The 18,973-nt window shown below is 35.6% G+C and overlaps 2 protein-coding genes across 4 annotated transcripts in view; one reads left to right on the forward strand and one right to left on the reverse strand.

Annotated features, from left to right (window-relative positions):
• GFM1 (G elongation factor mitochondrial 1) overlaps window positions 1–18,518 on the forward strand; it is a 45,370-nt gene extending 26,852 nt beyond the window's left edge. For all 3 annotated transcript variants that reach the window (XM_036904098.2, XM_036904097.2, XM_057499591.1), the window contains 6 exons: window positions 269–351; window positions 9,983–10,145; window positions 11,707–11,851; window positions 16,898–17,058; window positions 17,803–17,856; window positions 18,000–18,518. In XM_036904098.2, coding sequence (XP_036759993.2) covers window positions 269–351; window positions 9,983–10,145; window positions 11,707–11,851; window positions 16,898–17,058; window positions 17,803–17,856; window positions 18,000–18,131 — 738 coding nt within the window. In that variant the 3' untranslated portion in view covers window positions 18,132–18,518. The remainder of the gene's footprint in view (window positions 1–268; window positions 352–9,982; window positions 10,146–11,706; window positions 11,852–16,897; window positions 17,059–17,802; window positions 17,857–17,999) is intronic.
• On the reverse strand, window positions 385–6,280 carry LXN (latexin). The gene is made up of 6 exons (XM_036904099.2): window positions 6,051–6,280; window positions 4,665–4,727; window positions 3,395–3,572; window positions 2,973–3,109; window positions 979–1,041; window positions 385–703 (listed from the first exon to the last, which is right to left on the reverse strand). The coding sequence occupies exons 1-6, from the start codon at window positions 6,177–6,179 to the stop codon at window positions 605–607; spliced, it is 669 nt and encodes a 222-aa protein (XP_036759994.1). The 5' UTR covers window positions 6,180–6,280; the 3' UTR covers window positions 385–604.
• Window positions 18,519–18,973: the final 455 nt, after the last annotated feature.

The raw sequence follows: 18,973 nt of genomic DNA on the forward strand, positions 1-18,973 counted from the left end.
ACAAAGGTGAAATTTTAGTAGATAAATTAGAGGTAACTGTAAATTATCTAAATTAGAATTCATTTATATAAAATCTCTAAAAGCAGTTTGTATTATGTCATGTACCTAACCCTTATAAGATACTTAAATGATTTAAGATTTTATTACAAGGTTTAAGATTGGTTTATTCTATATAAGTACATGCTTCTAAGAAGTTAGGATTTTTCTTCTTTCAATTGATTTTTTAAATTTAAATACACCAAAAAATTATCTCTCCTGCTCTTTTTAGAGGATGGAAAGAGAATATGGCTGTCCTTGTACCACAGGAAAGCCAAAAGTTGCTTTCAGAGAGACCATTACTGCCCCTGTTCCGTAAGTATGCAACACAATTAAACACACTGAGGCTGGAATTAAAGCTTTTTATTACGGAATGTACATGGCACTATTACTTTTATATATGTAAACTCTTTATTACGGATTATGTATAGTTCTGTACTATAATCAAGACATTTATACAAAGTGACACTTTAGGTTTTGTTTGACCTCTTAAGTCGATCTCAGTGGAGATGGGAATGCACATCACTTAGAAGCAAGTTCACACGTCTTCCCCTGGTAGGGTCTTCATCTATTCCAGCTGTGCTTCCTTTGGGAGACGACTGCTGTGTTTTACTTTAGTACCATAATGTGGATGCCAGAGAACTTGCATTTGCCAAGGAATAATCTCCTGCAAGTAAAGGAAACTAATGCTATGATAAAATTCAGAAAAGATTTCAGAAAACAATGCTGGGGTTATGTTTTGTTAGAGACAACAGCCCTTATAAAGAATAGCACAAAACAAGTAAATTTTTACTAAAACTTAAAGTATAATATAATTCAGTCTGGTGTCTATTTGAATTTATATGACTTCTGATTTGGGATCAAAATTAATAAGGCATTGGTGGCTGTAAAACATGTCTCAATTTTCAAAGTGGCATCAAATACACATAAATGGTACTTTACCTGAGATGCAATGTCATGAAGTAGAATGGTGTAGTCTAACTCAATGAAGTCATCATTTCTTTGCTATAATAAAAAATAAAAACCTGGTGTATGAAACAATATTATTGGTAAAAGTGACATTTTAATTTTAAAAATCAGCTTTCATAGTAGATGATTAAAATACTTCCATTTAATAAGGAAAAATAAAATATCATAATTTATCCTGAGTGAAACTATTGTCTTATAAATAAGTTTTCTTTCAAACTACATTTTAAAATCCTGATTTTTCATTTGTTACTCTAAAAATTGCAACTGGTGTTTTCAGTTTGAGTTGTGGCAGCTACTTAAGAGCATTATGGTCTAGAGTCTGGCATTTAAGATTCCTTAATGTTTCCATTGTTCAGAAAAGCATTGTTTAAGGGATAACCTACTGAAATGAGTGTTTACATTAAAGGAAACCAATTTTATAAAAAATTCTCTTTAAAAACCTAAAGTAGTAAAATCAGTTACCTGATTTTGTAATTAAAGCTTTGATCTGTTCTGCTTAGTGCTTTGGGCATATAAATTACTTATACCATCAGCTACACAAAAAGACTGCATCCACACCGTTTCAAACTATGCTCATCAGGGACTTGCTGTACTTACACAAGGCTCTTAAGGCTTATAATCTATGTATCAAAATAAGCCCTACCCTCCGAGGGACAGCACACGCTCCTGTGGCTCCTTAGTTAATAGTGATTATAAATGTGGCACCAGGGTCAAATAAAAGTATACCGTTCTCCCCTGATAGTATACTTAAGTAATCCTTTCTGTAAACATATCAACAAAGAATGTTATTTTAAAATAATGTAAAAATCAGTAAGGTTTCTAACATGTTGGTTAGAAATAAGTAAGGATTATCTAATATACATAACCTGAAGCAGTTGAGTCCTCTGTTGCAATTTTCATTAATGCTTTAAAACTATAGTTTGGTGAAGGGTTGCAGGAGTTTTCTTTCATAAAACTTAAAGCACTGTCTTGTGCTATTTTGCCATAAAAACATGGCTTGAAAATCATAATGCATTTTTAACGTCTGTAGCCTAGACCAGTTTTACTCAATTATTTGCAGCCTCAGAACCCCTGTAGGAATATTGTAACCAAGGTTGATGTCTATAAAAATGCATTAGAAAAAGGCACTTTATGACAGTGCTGTAATTTTTGTTAGGTATTTCACACCACACACTGAATACTGTCCCTGGTTCTCCTGCCCGCCAGTGACCTAGTGGGCATCTAATGAGTAGTCACAAACCCTGGGCAAAGGTGCTCCCGCTGCCTTGCAGTTTACCACCAGCTGGAACGAGGCCACTGGGAAGTCCTTTCCTCTTATAGAGTTAAAACTATTTGTTTTTTGCACTCTATTTTTCTTGATTTCCATCAGTTGACTTTTTTTTTCTTTTTTTCTTTAACCTCTTAATAAAGCTAGAATCAAAGAATTTCTTTTTATCTCTTTAAGGTCTAGAAAGAGGCAGTTCTAAATAGTCATATCAGACTTAAGAAAACAAGGCTAGCAACAACTAAGGTAGGAGTTATAATTATGATTAAATGAGTTATAAAAGAAAATTATATACAGCAAGCATAACAAAGACCAAGATGCTAATATTTTTGTTCTGGCTGATTCCCGAGGGGGAAATGCCAGCTTCGTCTCCAAGTAGCTCTGGCACCACCATTTCAGTAGAGGAAAAAGGAGAGGTAGTTTCTGTATTGTGGCAGCAGTAATTTGAACACAGAATTTAGGTTGCCAAAGGATATAATCTGCCTTAAGCAGAGCACAGAACTGAATGCCAAATTATAACTCAGTACTCTCTTGAAACTACAGCTTCATCATCTTTATCTTTGATTGTAACTGATCTCCTTCAAAATACCAGGTTCACTAGTTTAAATACAAAAAGACTAAAGGCACTATTTATCCAATCATGAATTACCACTTTCAGTACATACTGACCCTGTTAATAGTGCATTTTATAGAAATTACTTACCACTTGCTTGACAGTTTGAATTTTTACCATTTTATACCATGTGTTTTCGGTAGAATTCTGCCATATTATATAACCGCAGGCAACCCAGGCTAAATGTCGAACTGGCTTCATTTCTGGAGGTATGTTACCAAAACTGTCTAGTAAGAGAAACATTTACATGATAAATAGATTTATATTAACTGTAAAAAAAAATCTAAATTCTAAGTCATGTCTTAGTTTCCTTCAAATGTATGCAGAAAATGATTTAAGCCATGGATCTCTCAAGTTCCAAGGCCATTGTTGAATTAGATTGGTAATGAATATTTTTTGCAAAAGCCAGTATATTTCCAACATAATGGTAACATCCACCAGTTTTGAGCATAGACAACTGAAATTGATCTGAAGATTGAAAAAAAAAAATTTTCCATGCCATATTTATATACCTGGAATATTTTGTGCTTCTAGTGGTTGCTTCATGGACTTGAGTCTTTGATAAAATGTGTTATCTTCTTCATCTGGGTTCTTTCCAATTTCTCCTTCAAATGTCAAGTCAACTTCTGGTGCAGTATCTTGTCCAACTGGAGGGTAAAGTACTTCAGCTGTGCAGTTCACTGTAACTTGCTGTTTGAAACATTTTCCAAAAGATCTTTACATGTACATGGCCACCCATTACTAATTATCATTCTTGAGGAAAAAAACAAAGTGTTGGCCCTCTAATAGTGTGTGTTGCTTCAGGCTTGACTTCAGAGTATTTGTTCAGGGTATGTCACTGGGCATGGTCTAGTGATTTTCTTAAAGGTATCTAAAGTAGATTACTTATCATTTATAAGGTCTGCTTTATAAATTCATCTTAAAACTTTGAATATTATTTCAGTATTAATGATCGGTTTGCAAGGCCAGATTTTTGTCTCACTTTATATACATACCAGCCCCAGCCTCTGATTATTTTTTAATTCTTTCCATTACTCTTACTCTCTGCTCCTGAAATAACAGAAATATTCTCAAACCCAGACATAGCAATCTGTATCTAGATACAGAATTCGAAGATTTAGCATAGATTCTGCTTTGTAAAGATGGCTGTCTAGGAGCTCAAACGCCTTTCAATGAATCTCCTTCTGTTAGTTTGTATCTCTTCTGAGTTATGCTCAACAAAAGGGCAAGCTTTTTAAATTTTAAGATGGCGATGAAACAAATTGCAGTTCCTTACTTTTAAGTTTGTCTCAATAATTTGATGGGTGTATAATTTTTTTAAATTTCCTGTCCTTACCGAAAGATCCTTATTTGAACATGGTGATATCAGCTAACCATTCTATTGCTTATAAATGTCAAAAATATCAAAAAAATTGTTTTTAAAGATAAAATAAATCAAAAATAGAATGAGAAAGGCAGACATAAGAAAGTGATGACTGGAGAGTAAATTATTTCATTCATTATTAGGCATAAGTTCAGACTGCTCTATGAGTAACATTTTTTAAGGGAATTTATTTGAATTGAGGTATATAGAGTGTTTTCTAAATAGCCCAATGAAAATACTTCATGTATTTCAGAATACATAAAAAAGAATCAAACTTACTCTTGCAAGGTCATTATTTTTTTTCAAGGCAGGGATTTCACATTTTAAAGACATCAATCATCCTATGATTTGATTAGCATATGTGATCTGGAATATTTAAAATCAAACTTTATTTAATAATAAAGGATATGTTCACTTACTTTTTGGATAATTTCTTCCACAGAAAATTTAAGGCGATACTTATGTCCTCTTCCCGGAATATCCTAAAATTAAGAAAATGTGATGGGTTATTATAACAATAACTCAGTTCTTTTCACTGTTAGAAGAATCCATTCTCATTTGGTTAGGAAGGCTTACTGATGCGGGTAAATAATTAAAGCTCTGGACCCTGAAAAAGGCACGTCACCACGTGTGTGACATTTAATAGGTCCTCTATCGGATTTTTTGGGGGGATGAGAATAAAAGGGTGGGATAAAAAAAGCATATATAAAATAAATTGGTTACAGTTCATTTCCAGTCATTGGATGACTTGAGCCTCTGAGCCTGTGATATTATATTCTTTGTATAAAAAATTTTGAAACAGCTTTTAATTCTAAAGATGAAAAATAGATATAATTGTTGGAAAGATTTTTCATAAAGCCCTGTGTGCCCTCCAAATAGTGTGCAATGAAGTGTGAATCCATTTTGAGGCAGGTAACTGCAGCGTGGTTAAGAGATGTTAAGGACTGTTTTTACTAGTGTATTAGTGGATTTGTAAAATGATACTTCAACAAGTTTTATAACTTTAAGACAAATGCATAGATATTTCATTTTTGAGTCAAGATACAATTGAGAGTTTTATCTAATTATGTTACCAGGTGCAGTTCTGAAATAACATCTACTCCCTGTCAGCTCTTAAAGACTGTTAGCACTTAAATTTATGTTAGATAAATAAGAAACAATCTCAAATCCTTTAGATATTAGCAAATGAAAACAAGCCTACTTAGTGATTGCTGAGGCCTTAAGCATTTCATTTGACTCTTTAGCCAGAGGGAGCTCATCTTTTACAGCAGTCAGTGGCAGTGGTGTTCGGTAATTAAAGGAAACTTCATCCCACAACCTTTTAGTCTCTGACTTTGGTTGTCAGCTTCTCCTGCTGTTTGTTTCCCCCTTCACTGTGGTCAAAGGGTCTTAAGGATTGGTCTTAAAATTCAGGGGAAGAAAGATCAAGATGGGAGCTTTTGTTGGTTCAGACTGATGTAGTATATGAGAAACGGAGTAGCAGTTTTAAGGTTCTTTTGAATGGTTTCTACAGGTTTCACTTGGGGAAAGGAGAAAATGCTGTCCCCCATTTAGACCATTTTCCCATTTCTTTGTAATAGTGTCCATAAAAATTGTATTGATGTCTCACGAAAATAACAAACAGACCCTGCCGTTCTAGAGTGTCAGCTATGCTCAGAATCGTTAACTTCTGTAGACCTGAGGCGAGCGGAGAGTCCCAAAGCAGGCCGGGTCGGGGTGGGAGGGGAGCTGCCTGTGGAGTGAGGTTCAGACCCTTGGCCTCAGAGGGAGCGAAAGTGGGTGCCCGCGCCGCTCATCAGACTCACCTCCATGCTGGCTTGCTTGACTGTCTGCACCAGAAATACCTTGTGGGGGGTCCCCTGTTGGTAGTTGATGCAGTTCTCCGCCACCGAGGCCGCCCGGGAGGCTGGGTAGTGAGTCGGCGGGATTTCCATCTCGGGGGAGCAGCACTAGGCGAGTGCGTGGCTGCTCAGGCTTGCAGCCCGGAGGGAACTTGGGTGCGTCCACCACTGCTCGAGGGCTAAGGCGGAGTGTGGGCGCGCCAGGCTGGCTGTACGCTGGGGCTGAGCGGGGCCCGGATCGCCAGCGCCTTCCCTCCCTCCGTCTTCCTTCCTTCCTTCCTTTCTCCCCCCTCCCCTGTCGGGAAGCAGCTGCTGGCCGAGCTGCTCGTGGGGCCCCGCCCTGCTGCCGCCTACGTTTACCGCAGGTCCCTGCCTTGGGGGAGCCCTGGCTTCCTTTCCGGCCTGAAAGGTTGGAGGGTGTGCGCGAACAGTTGGTGGCTTAGGTTGGCGGGAACTTCATCCTTTCTTTTACAGAACTTTAACGGAAGTGCTGGGAGGGTTGAACGTTCTGGCCTTTGCCTTAATGGAGCGTCTTTGGGGCCTCTAGTTGCCTCACCACGAAAAGTGTGGAGTACAACTTCCTTGTACACCACCCGCAGTGTCAGGTATGGGGCAAAGTGCAAAGTAGCTCCTGGTAGCGACTCATTCCTTCTTTCCCCTTACGATTTTGAGAGTCCAGAAAGGGGCTTGCGCATCCCCAGCTTTCTGTGGGGTTGGCCTGGTGCTGCCCAAATCAGGGTGAGAAACTGCAAACTAGCCTTAATATGGAGGGTTATGTGATTTGGATTAGAAAAACATTATTTTTTTTAATCCACCTCACCCCTCACTTCCTTTACTGATCTTAGAAAGATGAGGTTTTGATATAATATCATGCTTCCAACTTCTGTTGGAAGCATATGTAAGAACTGACTTTCAATACAGTGCTACATCAAAGGAGCTTCTAACAAAAGCGGGATTTTGCAAGCTGCTTAAGCAAGTGCTAACTTTTGGTGGGCAGCGCATTTTCACTCTCTAGATTTCTTATCTTCTTGTGTCACTTCGGAGGGAGCTGTCATTTAGACTTAATTCTTTGGATTTGCCCTAGATCAGGAAGCTAAGGTTCGTTTGCATCAGATGTATGGCCAAACCTTCAGTTTTAGCTTGTGGGCTTGGAAATAGATTCTTTGCTCCTGTCTCAAACTGGATTTTTGAAGGTTCTTTGAGTAGACATGTATGTTGTAGTGGTGCTTTTTAAAAAAAAATTAACAGTGTATTTGTAATGTGTTCTCTTTAAATACTCTTTTTAATTTATTTGTAAATTCTTTGAAGTAGATATTTAAAAAATAGTAAGCAACAAGTCATTTCCTATCCTTTCTAGTTAAGGTAGCCAACAACTATCGAGTAATTAGAGGATGAAAGAAGGGGTTTGTTTGTTTTTCTTCTTAAGACTTTTTCTAAAAAATTGAAGGTTTTTTGTGGGGGTCGGGGGATTGGGGGCAGAGGTGGGTCATTCATCCATCAGCCAACCTCTTAGGTTGTTATTATGTGTGTGTGTGTGAATTGTTTGAATTATATGCTCCTTTGATAGTGTCCAGGAAAGAGTGGCAGAATACATTCTGATGATATACAAAGAGCTTTTGGCTGATAATGAAATTTTAAGTTTTACAAATAGCTAGATAACATCTCCTATGTTATTGGCAGTTAGACTTGTAAGAAGTGTAACGTGAGCTTCCTAGAGAAAGTCGCTTCCAGATAAAGTTTTGAAGCTTTATGAATACAATTACCATCTCTGTAGATCAAGGTTAGTAAATAGGTTGTGACATATTAGGCAACTGCTAAAAGTACATGTACCAATATTCTTTTTAAAATAAAATTATTACATTAAAAAATTTAACTGCCTATTTAGCATTGAATGAATAAACTGCAATAAGAGAATTTCATTACTGTATTTGAGTCCTTAAAGTCTTACTAAAGCTTTAGAGTGGTCTGATATCCTCATATTTACATAATGTATGGGTTACCTTTAAAAATATTATTATGAGTCTCTGAGATCGGATACATTGCTATAATTTTAGAGAACTGTATGAACATAAAAGTAAAACCACCTGTGGCTTGCAACTTTGGCACCTCTATAAAGTCAAAATTAATCTACAAGGTAGAGATAATAAAACTAACACAGTTCTAATTAACATTAATTTTAATGTGAGAGATGATGTTTTGCCCAAACTAAATTGCATTTCACAACCAGATAGTGGTCTCGTTATAGGGGTGTGGTCCTTTCACCTTCAGCATGCCTATTAATTACCTACCAAGTGGTGTCTTAATTCTTCCACCTCTTCTCTAAGCTACGATAAAGTCTTGATTATAATTCCAACATGGTCCCTGAAGCTGCCTGGTTTACTTGTTTATGAGTTGGTCCTCCAGAGCAGGGCTATCCAATAGAACTTCGTGCAGTAACAGGAATGTTCTGTCTGTGCTGTGCACATAGCACAGACTATGTGTTCAGTGCTGTCCCATTCGGCAGCCACTCTCCCCATTTGGCTGATGACCACTTGAAACGTGACTAGTGCAAATGAAGAAACTGAATTTTAAATTGCATTTAATTTTATTTAATTTAAACGTAGATATACATAAATAGTGATTACCACCTAGCACAGATCTAGGGTATGTTTGTATATATGTTACATTGTTGTCAAGTTGAAAACAATTTAAAATGTCTCAGAATTTGTACATACTCAGGGATACGTCAATGGATCACAGTTTGGAATCCCTTCAGTGATTCTGCTCTTTATAGTTGTTTCTCTCCTTTCTTTTCTCAGTTTTAATAGCTGCTTCCCCAACCCCGACCCCCTCCCAGGAAAATCAACCTTTCCGCATTTTGTTTTCCTAGTCCATCCTGAAGCTCTTGATCATCAGATGATTATTTAAAGGCAGTTTATCAGACACATTGACACTTAGGCTCTTTACCATATCTGCTTATTCCAAGGTGGCATCTTCTGTACCAAAACTGATACTTACTTCTTCCAAACCATTCACAGATCTGTATGCAGGAACATATACTTAGTAGTGTCATTTATCTGCAGACAATTTTGAAAGCAGCTGGCCTCTTCCACTTATGATCTTGAGGAAGGTTTCAGTTTAAAGGAAGAAATGCCTTGCAAACAATACATATTCATGAAATGCTTTTTTCAGTGATACAGTAGCCTATGTTTACATATGTTTAATATGTATATAAAATGCTTATACTATCCTATTTATGTTACCATTAGTGATTTGAAGTAAACACTAACCTCTGTCTATATATGTCTGTTTACATTATCATTTATATTATATATGCTGACTTAACATTATCATGTTGCTGTTATTCATTTTCAGGTGTCAGTTTTTTCACCTGAAACTCCCTTTTGTATTGTATCAGTCTATAAGGTCTAAGTAGTAAAATCAAACAACTATCTGAATAAACTGCAAAGGTCCTATTTTCAAATAACTGTCCTCAGATACAGAGATTTAAGAAGGGAACACTGTGTCTCAGAGAAGGCAGGCATTCCAAGAGAAGTAGGTAGCTCTTTGGGATGTAGGTTACTAGAACAAGAACCTCAGACCAACTTTTTAGTTTAATTACTTGATTTTTACTTTTCTACTTGTGAAATAAAAGAATTGGCAGAATTAAGGAAAACCATGGATGGCTTTGTGGTGTATCCTACCCACCCTACCCTCACCAACAACTAAGAACAGAAAAGAAAGGATTCATTTTTAAACATATTCTACAATAAAATTTAAGAACAAGGCCATGATATTCAAAGGAAAAAATAAATGATGAAATGTCTATTTTCATTTAAATGAGTCAGAGTAATTCTGTTTTGGTAATTACATAATACTATGTTGATTTTTTTTTCCCCCTCCGAAATCACTTTCAGGTTTGAGTTTACACATAAAAAACAATCGGGTGGTGCAGGCCAGTTTGGAAAAGTAATAGGTGTACTGGAGCCTCTGGACCCAGAGAACTACATTAAGTTGGAGTTTTCAGATGAAACATTTGGGGCAAATGTTCCAAAGCAGTTTGTGCCTGCTGTAGAAAAGGTAAAAACAGAAAATAACTTTCTTGCATTTTTAAAATTCAAAAATAGATTATTAGATATCAAATCATATTTCTGTCATATTCTTCCATGGTTCATTTTAATTAGTCCTGCTTCTTTACCTGATTGTAAGCTTTCCATCTCATTTAGAATCTTCAAGAGCTATAAATATATGCTATGACAGTTAGGGGAATTATGTTCTGTCTTCATAGTTATGGTAAATTGAAACTACTTCATTGAGTGTAATCAGTTGAAATTTGTAGTAGTCATTGGGGATTTATGGAAGTTTTAGGTGTACAACTGTAGTAGAATGATGATTCGTTAAGATTCCCAATGTCTGGGTGCTGCCATCATCTCTGCTGTTGATTAATGTGTTCTTTGGTAAGTCATAGTGTTCAGAGCCAGTTTCTTCATTTGTAAACTGAGAGTAAAATACTTAAACCTGAACTCACAGAACTGAGAATCAGATAAGAAGCTATGATATTTCTTTGGGCATTGTGGAGAGCTTTGCATATAAAAGGGGTTAGTGTTTGGTTCACTTTCTAAGTCACAGGCTTTAAGACTATTGTAAACCTTTAGCAATCTATTATAGATTGAGGTGTTTAAGTTTTTATTTAACCTCCTAGAAATCTTTTTTAACAGATTGCCATTTTAGTTTCAGTGGTGGTAACTTTTTGTGATTAGTGTGTTTCATTCATTGTTCTTTATTTCAAGACTATTTTTCATTTATGCACTTTTAAATTATCTTCTATCTTCCAAGGTAAATGTAGTCAAGGAGAGCCTAGATATTTTTCAGTATATAGAATTTACATCTTTGAATTGTAAAAACTATTGTACTGTATGTGCAGCCATGGATTGTTTGCCAAGGAAAACTGACTTGAATTGCAGGTGCTCTACAAATACCTGTAAAGTGACTGAATGACAAAGAATCGCAAACTTATCAAATTGTACTCTCTAAATATGTATAGTTTTTTTGTATATCATTATACCTCACTGAAACTGGTTTTATTTTTAAAAATTGCATTTGGAAAAGTGAAATTACCTTCTAATTCTAGTTTTTAAAACGTTGTGAAACACTAAAGCTATAATGTAGTGGTCTGCCATAGAGGCAGAACAGTGATAGGCTTATAGTAGGAGCTCAAGACACAGCTGTTGAATAAATGCCAGTGTTGATGGAGGTTTTCTTGAGGGAGTTCCTTAGATTTGCCTTTCTAGGGTTTCCTCCTTGTGAAGTTAAGATCATACTGTTTCCATAATGGGTTCTGAAAGTTAAGTAATTGCTGCAGTTGAGGTTATGAGAAAGTGTTAGCACTTTCTGCATCACTTTCATACCAGCTCATACCTTTAAGTAGTATGCTTTTCCAAGGGATTGCTTATCTAGATGCCACACTAATAAAACCAAATAGTAAACCTGTTCAACCTTTTAAAACTTTTTTTTTGAGGAGTGAAATATATAGCATTCATAAAAATTTAAGCTTCTGAACATTAAAATATGGGGAGGTTCTTAGTAATTCATCTGCAAGTGAAAGCCACTCCTTCTAGAAGTTGTGTTCATTCATTAACAGGGGTTTTTGGATGCCTGTGAGAAAGGCCCTCTTTCTGGTCACAAGCTCTCTGGGCTCCGGTTTGTCCTGCAAGATGGAGCGCATCACATGGTTGATTCCAATGAGATCTCCTTCATCCGCGCAGGAGAAGGTGCTGTGAAACAAGGTACTGTATGTCCTAGTACTTGCCACATCACCGCATCTGTTTGCCCTGTAGTCCCTCTGAGCTGCAGATGGCCCCACGGTGCTTTGGTCTCTGAGCCCAGGCACCAGGCAGTGCAGGAGGGCACATGGCCAGTACTGGGTAGGATCTATAGAATTGAAGTGAGGATAGATTACTGTGTTCTCTTTCTTGCAAAATTAAAAGCTTACCTTGTTCTCCTAAATTATCTGGTATTTTTCGTGTGTTTAAATTAATAGACAATCTGTAAGTTCTGTGTATAATAGAGAAGATAGAAATGCTCAGAATTCCAAGAAATATTTTAAAGAAATATTAACTACAGTCATGCTATTTTTAGTGATTTATTCAGATGTCAGGAAATCTATAAATTTATAAGTAATTTTTTCATGTTTGACATAGGCTTTTAGGCATTTTGTAGATAGCAAAGTATTTTTTAATAATTCAGTAAACCTTATTCACAGTGCAGACTTCCTGCAAAAATACTAAAATTATCAACGTTTTCCACACAGAATGTGTATTAAAACCCTGAGGAAGCAGAATCCTAAGCAACTACAAATATATCAACATTGGTTACTTTTAAGAGAGAAGAAAATGACAGCGCAGCAGTTTGACATCAGGGTCACTCAACAAAAGAACTTCTAAGTGTGTCCTGGAGCAGAAAATCCATTCTCTCTGTCACTTCTTCCATATTTGTTATCTGGTAGTTCATTAGTAATGTCCATAAGTGTCTTTACATAGGAAAATTACATTATGATTCACAAAACATTCCATAAATACTTTAATCAAAGAAGATCAAAATGGGCAGTAGAAAATTAGTTAAAGCATAACACATTTCCTAAGCATTCTGTAAGTCAGGATTTTATTGATTCTCTATGAATTTTCACCTCTATGTTGTTTTTGGTCTGTTTGCATCTGTGAGCAGGTGTGGGGCAATAGTTGGAGAAGATTGCTCATTCCTTGACCAGGTTGCTAATTCCTTATTTAAACTAATGGAAACCATTAGTGACTTGTGTTTTCATGTCTATTGTGAAAGGGAAAGAAAATCCTCTATGCTCTTTATGCTAGTTGTCTTTAAAATGCCACTGAAATCTGATCTAGAGGTCTTGTCACAATCTGGAGATTGCATGAATAGGAAAAAGGCAAATAAAGTCACAAAGAAAATAGACTTTATTAGGTATGATTCAGATTAAAACACCTGCCTCTTGCCCTCATTTACCATTTTAAACTGAAAAATTAGCTATGATCACTTTATGGACTTTATTCAGCTTTACTGAGGTATAACTGACAAAATTGTAAGATATTTAAAACAAACTGTGTCATGATTTGGCATACATACACATTGTTACATTTTTTTAAAGTACTATTAGAGCAATTGGTGTTTCAATTTGTTTTATACTGGTTCTTGACTGGAAATTGGTAGCTTTCCTGGACATAGAGGCTATGTAAGCCAGATAATTGGTATGGTTGTCAGTCAACAGAGAACCTCATCCTGTTTAATTGTTCCTATATAAAATATGAAATATAAGATGTACATGCCCAGAATATACACATATATCCATAACAATAGTCTGCATATCTATGAATATTAACTGAAGAGTTGAGTATGTACCATTGAATTTTTAATTTTTTAAGTGTACAAATATTAAGTATGATTAATTGCCTGATGGGCATACAAAGGAAAAGCACTAAGGTGATAATTTAATTGAGAAGTACTGGGGGTGGCGGTTTGCCAGAAAAACATGTGCAGATAAGCAGAGTGCTAGCATGAACAATGAATTACTTTGCTGTTTCTTTATCTGATTTTTATTTCTCCATGATGGAAAGACAAAAGTATATGATTGTCACTTATATGTGGAATCTAAAAAAATGAAAAGCCAACCAAACGGAAGAGGAATAGACTCATGGACACAGAACAGACTAGTGATTGCTGTAGGGCTGGGGCTGGGGGAGATGGGACAAACACGTGAAGGGAATAAAGAGGAACAAACTTCTAGTTATAAAACAAATAGCCACAGGATTGAAAGTACAACTTGGGGAATATAGTCAATAATACTGTATTATCTTTGTTGACAGATGGTAACTACAGTTATTGTGATGAGCATTTCGTCATGTATATAATTGGAATCACTGTTGTACAACTGAAACCAGTATTGTATATCAACTCCATTTCAGTTTTTAAAAATGCAAAGATTTTTTAAAAAAGACAGTGTGTAAAAGGTGAAAGGAAGTTTTTGCCAAGCTCAGTAAGAAAATCAACTTCTCATGCATGTACCTCCATTGAATACTGTATCAAAATTTTAGGGCGAAAATGTTGATAAACAAGCCTGGTATCAGAAGAGCTTATATTTAGATCCTCTATTACTAAAACTGGGAGAAAAATAGTTCAAATTCTCATGTGTTTTTCATTAAAAAAGTGAAAAGTAGGAACTATTCCGAATCATAATTTAAACTTTGCTCCTGAGATGAATCACTGACATAACTAAAACTAAAGTATGAAATTGAATGTTCTGTTTGGGCATTTCATGCATTTCACCTTATGGTTGTGACCATTGCCATCATTTTTTGTGGCCAGTTTTAGAAAGAGTACTACGCTTAGCCTCCCTAAAAACCATCGAACTTGTCACCACTCTATAAGAGAAATGAAGGCCTACCCAGAGTCATGGTTAGCTCATTTAACTCATATTAGTGCCCCCTTTTTGGACCTCCTGTCCCATTACACAATGGGCTTTGAGTTTGAATCCTGGTTGTGCTGTATACTTACTTACTATGTGGAAATGGGCAAGTCATTGGAACTTTCTCCAGGCTGCTTGGAGATAGTAATTCCACAATATTAAATGAGAATTTACTTTCAAGCACTTGCACTTATGTATTTGAGCATAATGAATGCTAATCCCGCTTCCCTGCCTGTTGCCTTTGACTTAGCACTGTGCTATGCCACCCGTTCCCCAGCTTTTGTCTCAGAGTGGTCATAGCAATATTTATTGATTGCTTTATGTGCTATATAGTGTGCCAAGTACATGAATTACTATCTTATCTTCACAGAGACCTTACAGTTGAGAAAACTGGGACTCTTAGCAGGTAACTGAATAACCCAAAGTTACAAGCTAGTTATTGGTGGAATTAAACCCAGACCAGAGTCATAGTGCTTGACCACCTCCTCAGCCTCTTCAGCACCCAGCCCTGATGGTTACCAGCATTATTCCTAATGGGCTGAAATAGAAACATTACCACCTCTGCCCACCACTTAGGCTTAAAAGCTCATACAATGATATTGGTATTTTCACTTGGTACCTTAAAAAGCTATGGACCACGTGAATCTGCTTGAGGAAAAATTGTTTTTAGGACTTTGTTGCCATGTGACTATCAAAAAATGGCAGGGTGAATTAGCTCTGGAGTCTTGTCACACTGAATGAGGTTAGAAGAAAGTATAAATAAGAGCAGGGTTCTTTGGACATGAGTCAAGAGGTGGCTTTAGCAAGAAAGAGGGAGCTAAGAGGAAAGGAGCAAGGTGAGAGAATATGAAACTGAACTGGACAGGCTGTCCTCCACAAGTGATGGGCACTGTGGCCTTGGCTCCTTCCTTCCCTTTAACATAGGCCCCTTTCCCAGTCTAGCTCTTTTATATTAGTGACCTGTGGAAAACATCAGATAAATGTGTAACTGCATCATAATATGTCTGCTCACACCTCTTGGGTGCCTTCTTCATTAATTGCATTTATTTAGAAGCTATGCTGTTGTAAACCTAGAGGTTACATGAAATAGAGAAATAGACTCTATTTCTACAGTCCAGAATTGATAAGATAATCAACTGCTTTAGATGTCTGTGTAGGGTTTTGCAGGTTAGCTTATGAAGCTTAGAAATCTGCAAAGTTCAGTTATTTCTGTTTTCAGAAAAAAATTCACTAATTAAGACTAATTAGTGAAAGATAGGTCTAAGCTAAGATATGATTTGAATAGGAAATATTTTAAAGAAATGCAAGTATATTAAATTGCTTTTCTTATAATCATTGCACTTAAGCTAATATAATAGTGTCTTTAATGAATATACAATGATAGCTAGTTTATTATTTTTAAAATGCTTGGAAAACTGTGATTATTTTAAAATGAGATATTTTCTTTGTCGTATTTTTGGTTCTGCTTAAACTCTTTAGCAATAATTCACCCAGTCTGAGGCTAAAGTATTATTCCTCACTATGATAATGTCTAAATTAAGTACGAAAGTTTGAAGTTTTATTATATTCTCTCTATAATGTTACATTTAAGCCTAAATAAGCATTTGTTATACTAAGAAGTGTTCTAATTATATATTAAGTGGGATTAAAAAAAACATGGATGTACACATTAGATTTTACTGCTTAAATGGCTCTTCACATCCAATGTCTTTATATTTTGTAGGTGAAAAAACTTGAGACCTGGACAGATTTGTTTTTTCCAAAAGGCATATAACTTGTTAGAGCAGAAACTGAAAACTTGGTCTTATAATTATCAACAGATGTTGAAAAATTTCAGCCTAGCAAATTTTTCTCAGTAGATTATTTTCTCAATAATCTCAAAGACTTGATTATTGTCTCCAAGTATATGAAGAGTGCCTGCAGTCCTCCTCCCACCCATGATAAAAGTTATTCTCTTTTACAAAGAACTGTCTGCCAGGGACCATCAAGAAAAATTTGGTTTACCTTGGTCAAAGACTTAACAGTGACTTTACTCCTGAAGATTTTCAGAAACAAAATAAATAACCTTCAGCTAGATAATTTAGATGACAGAGGACTTGACTGAATGTTATTTTAAGACCCTTTTTATGTTACTCTCTGCAGCTTAATAATGTTTAAAGATAAAAATATGGTCATGGAAATGCTAATGCTAATGCTTTGATAAGTGTTGACTTACTGGAATTTCCATTTACAAGAGTGACTGTTAATGCTACTAGAAAAATAGAACATCTATCTCCCTTTTGTATATATGGATAGAAGAGAATTCTAGTATGTTTAAAGATTAATAAAAATTAACTAATTTATTTATTTTTAAACCCAGCCTTGGCAAATGCAACAGTATGTATTATTGAACCTGTTATGTCTGTGGAAGTTATAGCCCCAACTGAATTCCAGGGACCAGTGATTGCGGGAATTAACCGGCGTCATGGGGTAATCACAGGACAAGATGGAATTGAGGACTATTTTACACTATATGCAGATGTAAGTACTGTTGGTCACTGACAATCTTGCTTTTAGTAACCACAGAAGGAAATTAGAGTTAGCTTTTGTTTTTGGAGACTGTAGAGCAAATTGACACACTTCCCTGGCAATTTGTTGAATTTGTGGTTTATGTATGTGTGGCAATTTCTATAATTTGCTGCTAGAGCAACTCTAAAGTGCAGAAGCTAAAAATAAGATTCTTTTCATGTTGGCCTTTTGTGAATGTCATTTTCTTAGCTGTATGTTACCTTTCTCATTATAACTTTATTTACATAGCTACCTTATCATGTTACCTCTGATTTGTTGGGATAATACTTACACATTGCCCATACCTTACTTGACTTAAATCTCATGGGAAAAAGTGTTCATAAGGCTTCTTAGAAGACACTGCTATCAGCATATTATTGAGGTGTCCAAAGGAAAATTGTATTAACATTTTCACAGAAGAAGCGCTTTAAATGCTTGAGCTGTAGCTAGAGAGTGGAGTGGGGATGAGGAGGGAAGACTGTCAGTGGTGACCACTCTGTGAAGCTGAAAGATTTGGTTCCTAGTTTGTCAAATGAAATTACTTAAAAAATAGGATTTCTACTTAAGTAAAACAAAAATGTTTCTCTCTGGCTTTTAATTCTTTTAAACCATGAGGAGTTAGTAGAAATCTGAAGTTTTCTGACTAAGGGTTCTCTGTATTTTCCTCAAAAATTTTTCAGTAAGCAATGCCAAAATATCTACTGTGTTTGTTTTCAGGTCCCTTTAAATGATATGTTTGGTTATTCCACTGAGCTTAGGTCATGCACCGAGGTAAGCAACTGTTTAAACTTGACCTCAGTGTTCTTCAAGAAACCACCCTACAGAATGATCAAATTTGTGAAATCTTGTCTTTGCATGAATTTTCCTTAATAGTTAAAAAAACCAAACAACTTATTTTTTTTTTAACTCCTTAGGGAAAGGGAGAATACACAATGGAGTACTGCAGATACCAGCCATGTTCACCAGCCACACAAGAAGACCTCATTAATAAGTATTTGGAAGCTACAGGTCAACTTCCTATTAAAAAAGGGAAAGCCAAAAACTAAACTTTCTCTTTCAGTTGACTATAACTGAATCTGTAAGGTTTAGACACTTTAATGGATTCCAGTGGAATGAATTCAGGCTGAAACATATTTTAAAAGCCCTTCCTATTATATTCAGGAGCTTCTGTTATAGTCAAGGATAATTCTGTGTATATCTCAACTTGATTGGTTTGATAATTTATTTAAAAACTTCAAATAAAATGACTTACTGAAATATAGTTAGTATTTATTTAAGGGGGAAGAGACTAAATTCAGAATGTCTGTGAACTTCCTTTCCAGATGTTTTTTCTATAAGAATGTTCAACATATAGAAATGCTGAAATAACAGTACAAAGGACAGCCATATATACCTTCCTTCTAGACTCAACAATAAACACTCTTTTAAACTTATCAGATAATTTGTTTGATCATTTGCTTTATCTGTTGTTTAATTGTCCATCTATCTGTGTCTCATACCTTTATATTTTTTAATTTTTTTAAATTATTGTTTTGCTAAACAGTAACTTGAGAGTAAATTGCATATATCATGACACTTTTTAGAGTATTGTCTTTTAATGAACAGGCTTTTTTTTTGTTTAAGAGTGGATTCTACATATTCTTAATAGAGAACATTTTTCAGATTCTTTGTTGGGATATTAAAATGCTGGCTAAATTCTAAATGTTTTATATACAGCTGATTGCTTCAATTTGTGTCTTCTGCAAATTTATAACTGCCTGTTTTTAAGAGTATAAATGTTACTCTCTTGTGGACCTATGAAATGAAAAACAGACCCTTGCATATGCTATCCTTATCTATGTTCATTAATGATTCTGAAGCTCTAAATAATATGATATAGTTTACAGAT

This window comes from Manis pentadactyla, chromosome 1 (assembly GCF_030020395.1).
Source record: "Manis pentadactyla isolate mManPen7 chromosome 1, mManPen7.hap1, whole genome shotgun sequence".
NCBI classification, from domain to species: domain Eukaryota; kingdom Metazoa; phylum Chordata; class Mammalia; order Pholidota; family Manidae; genus Manis; species Manis pentadactyla.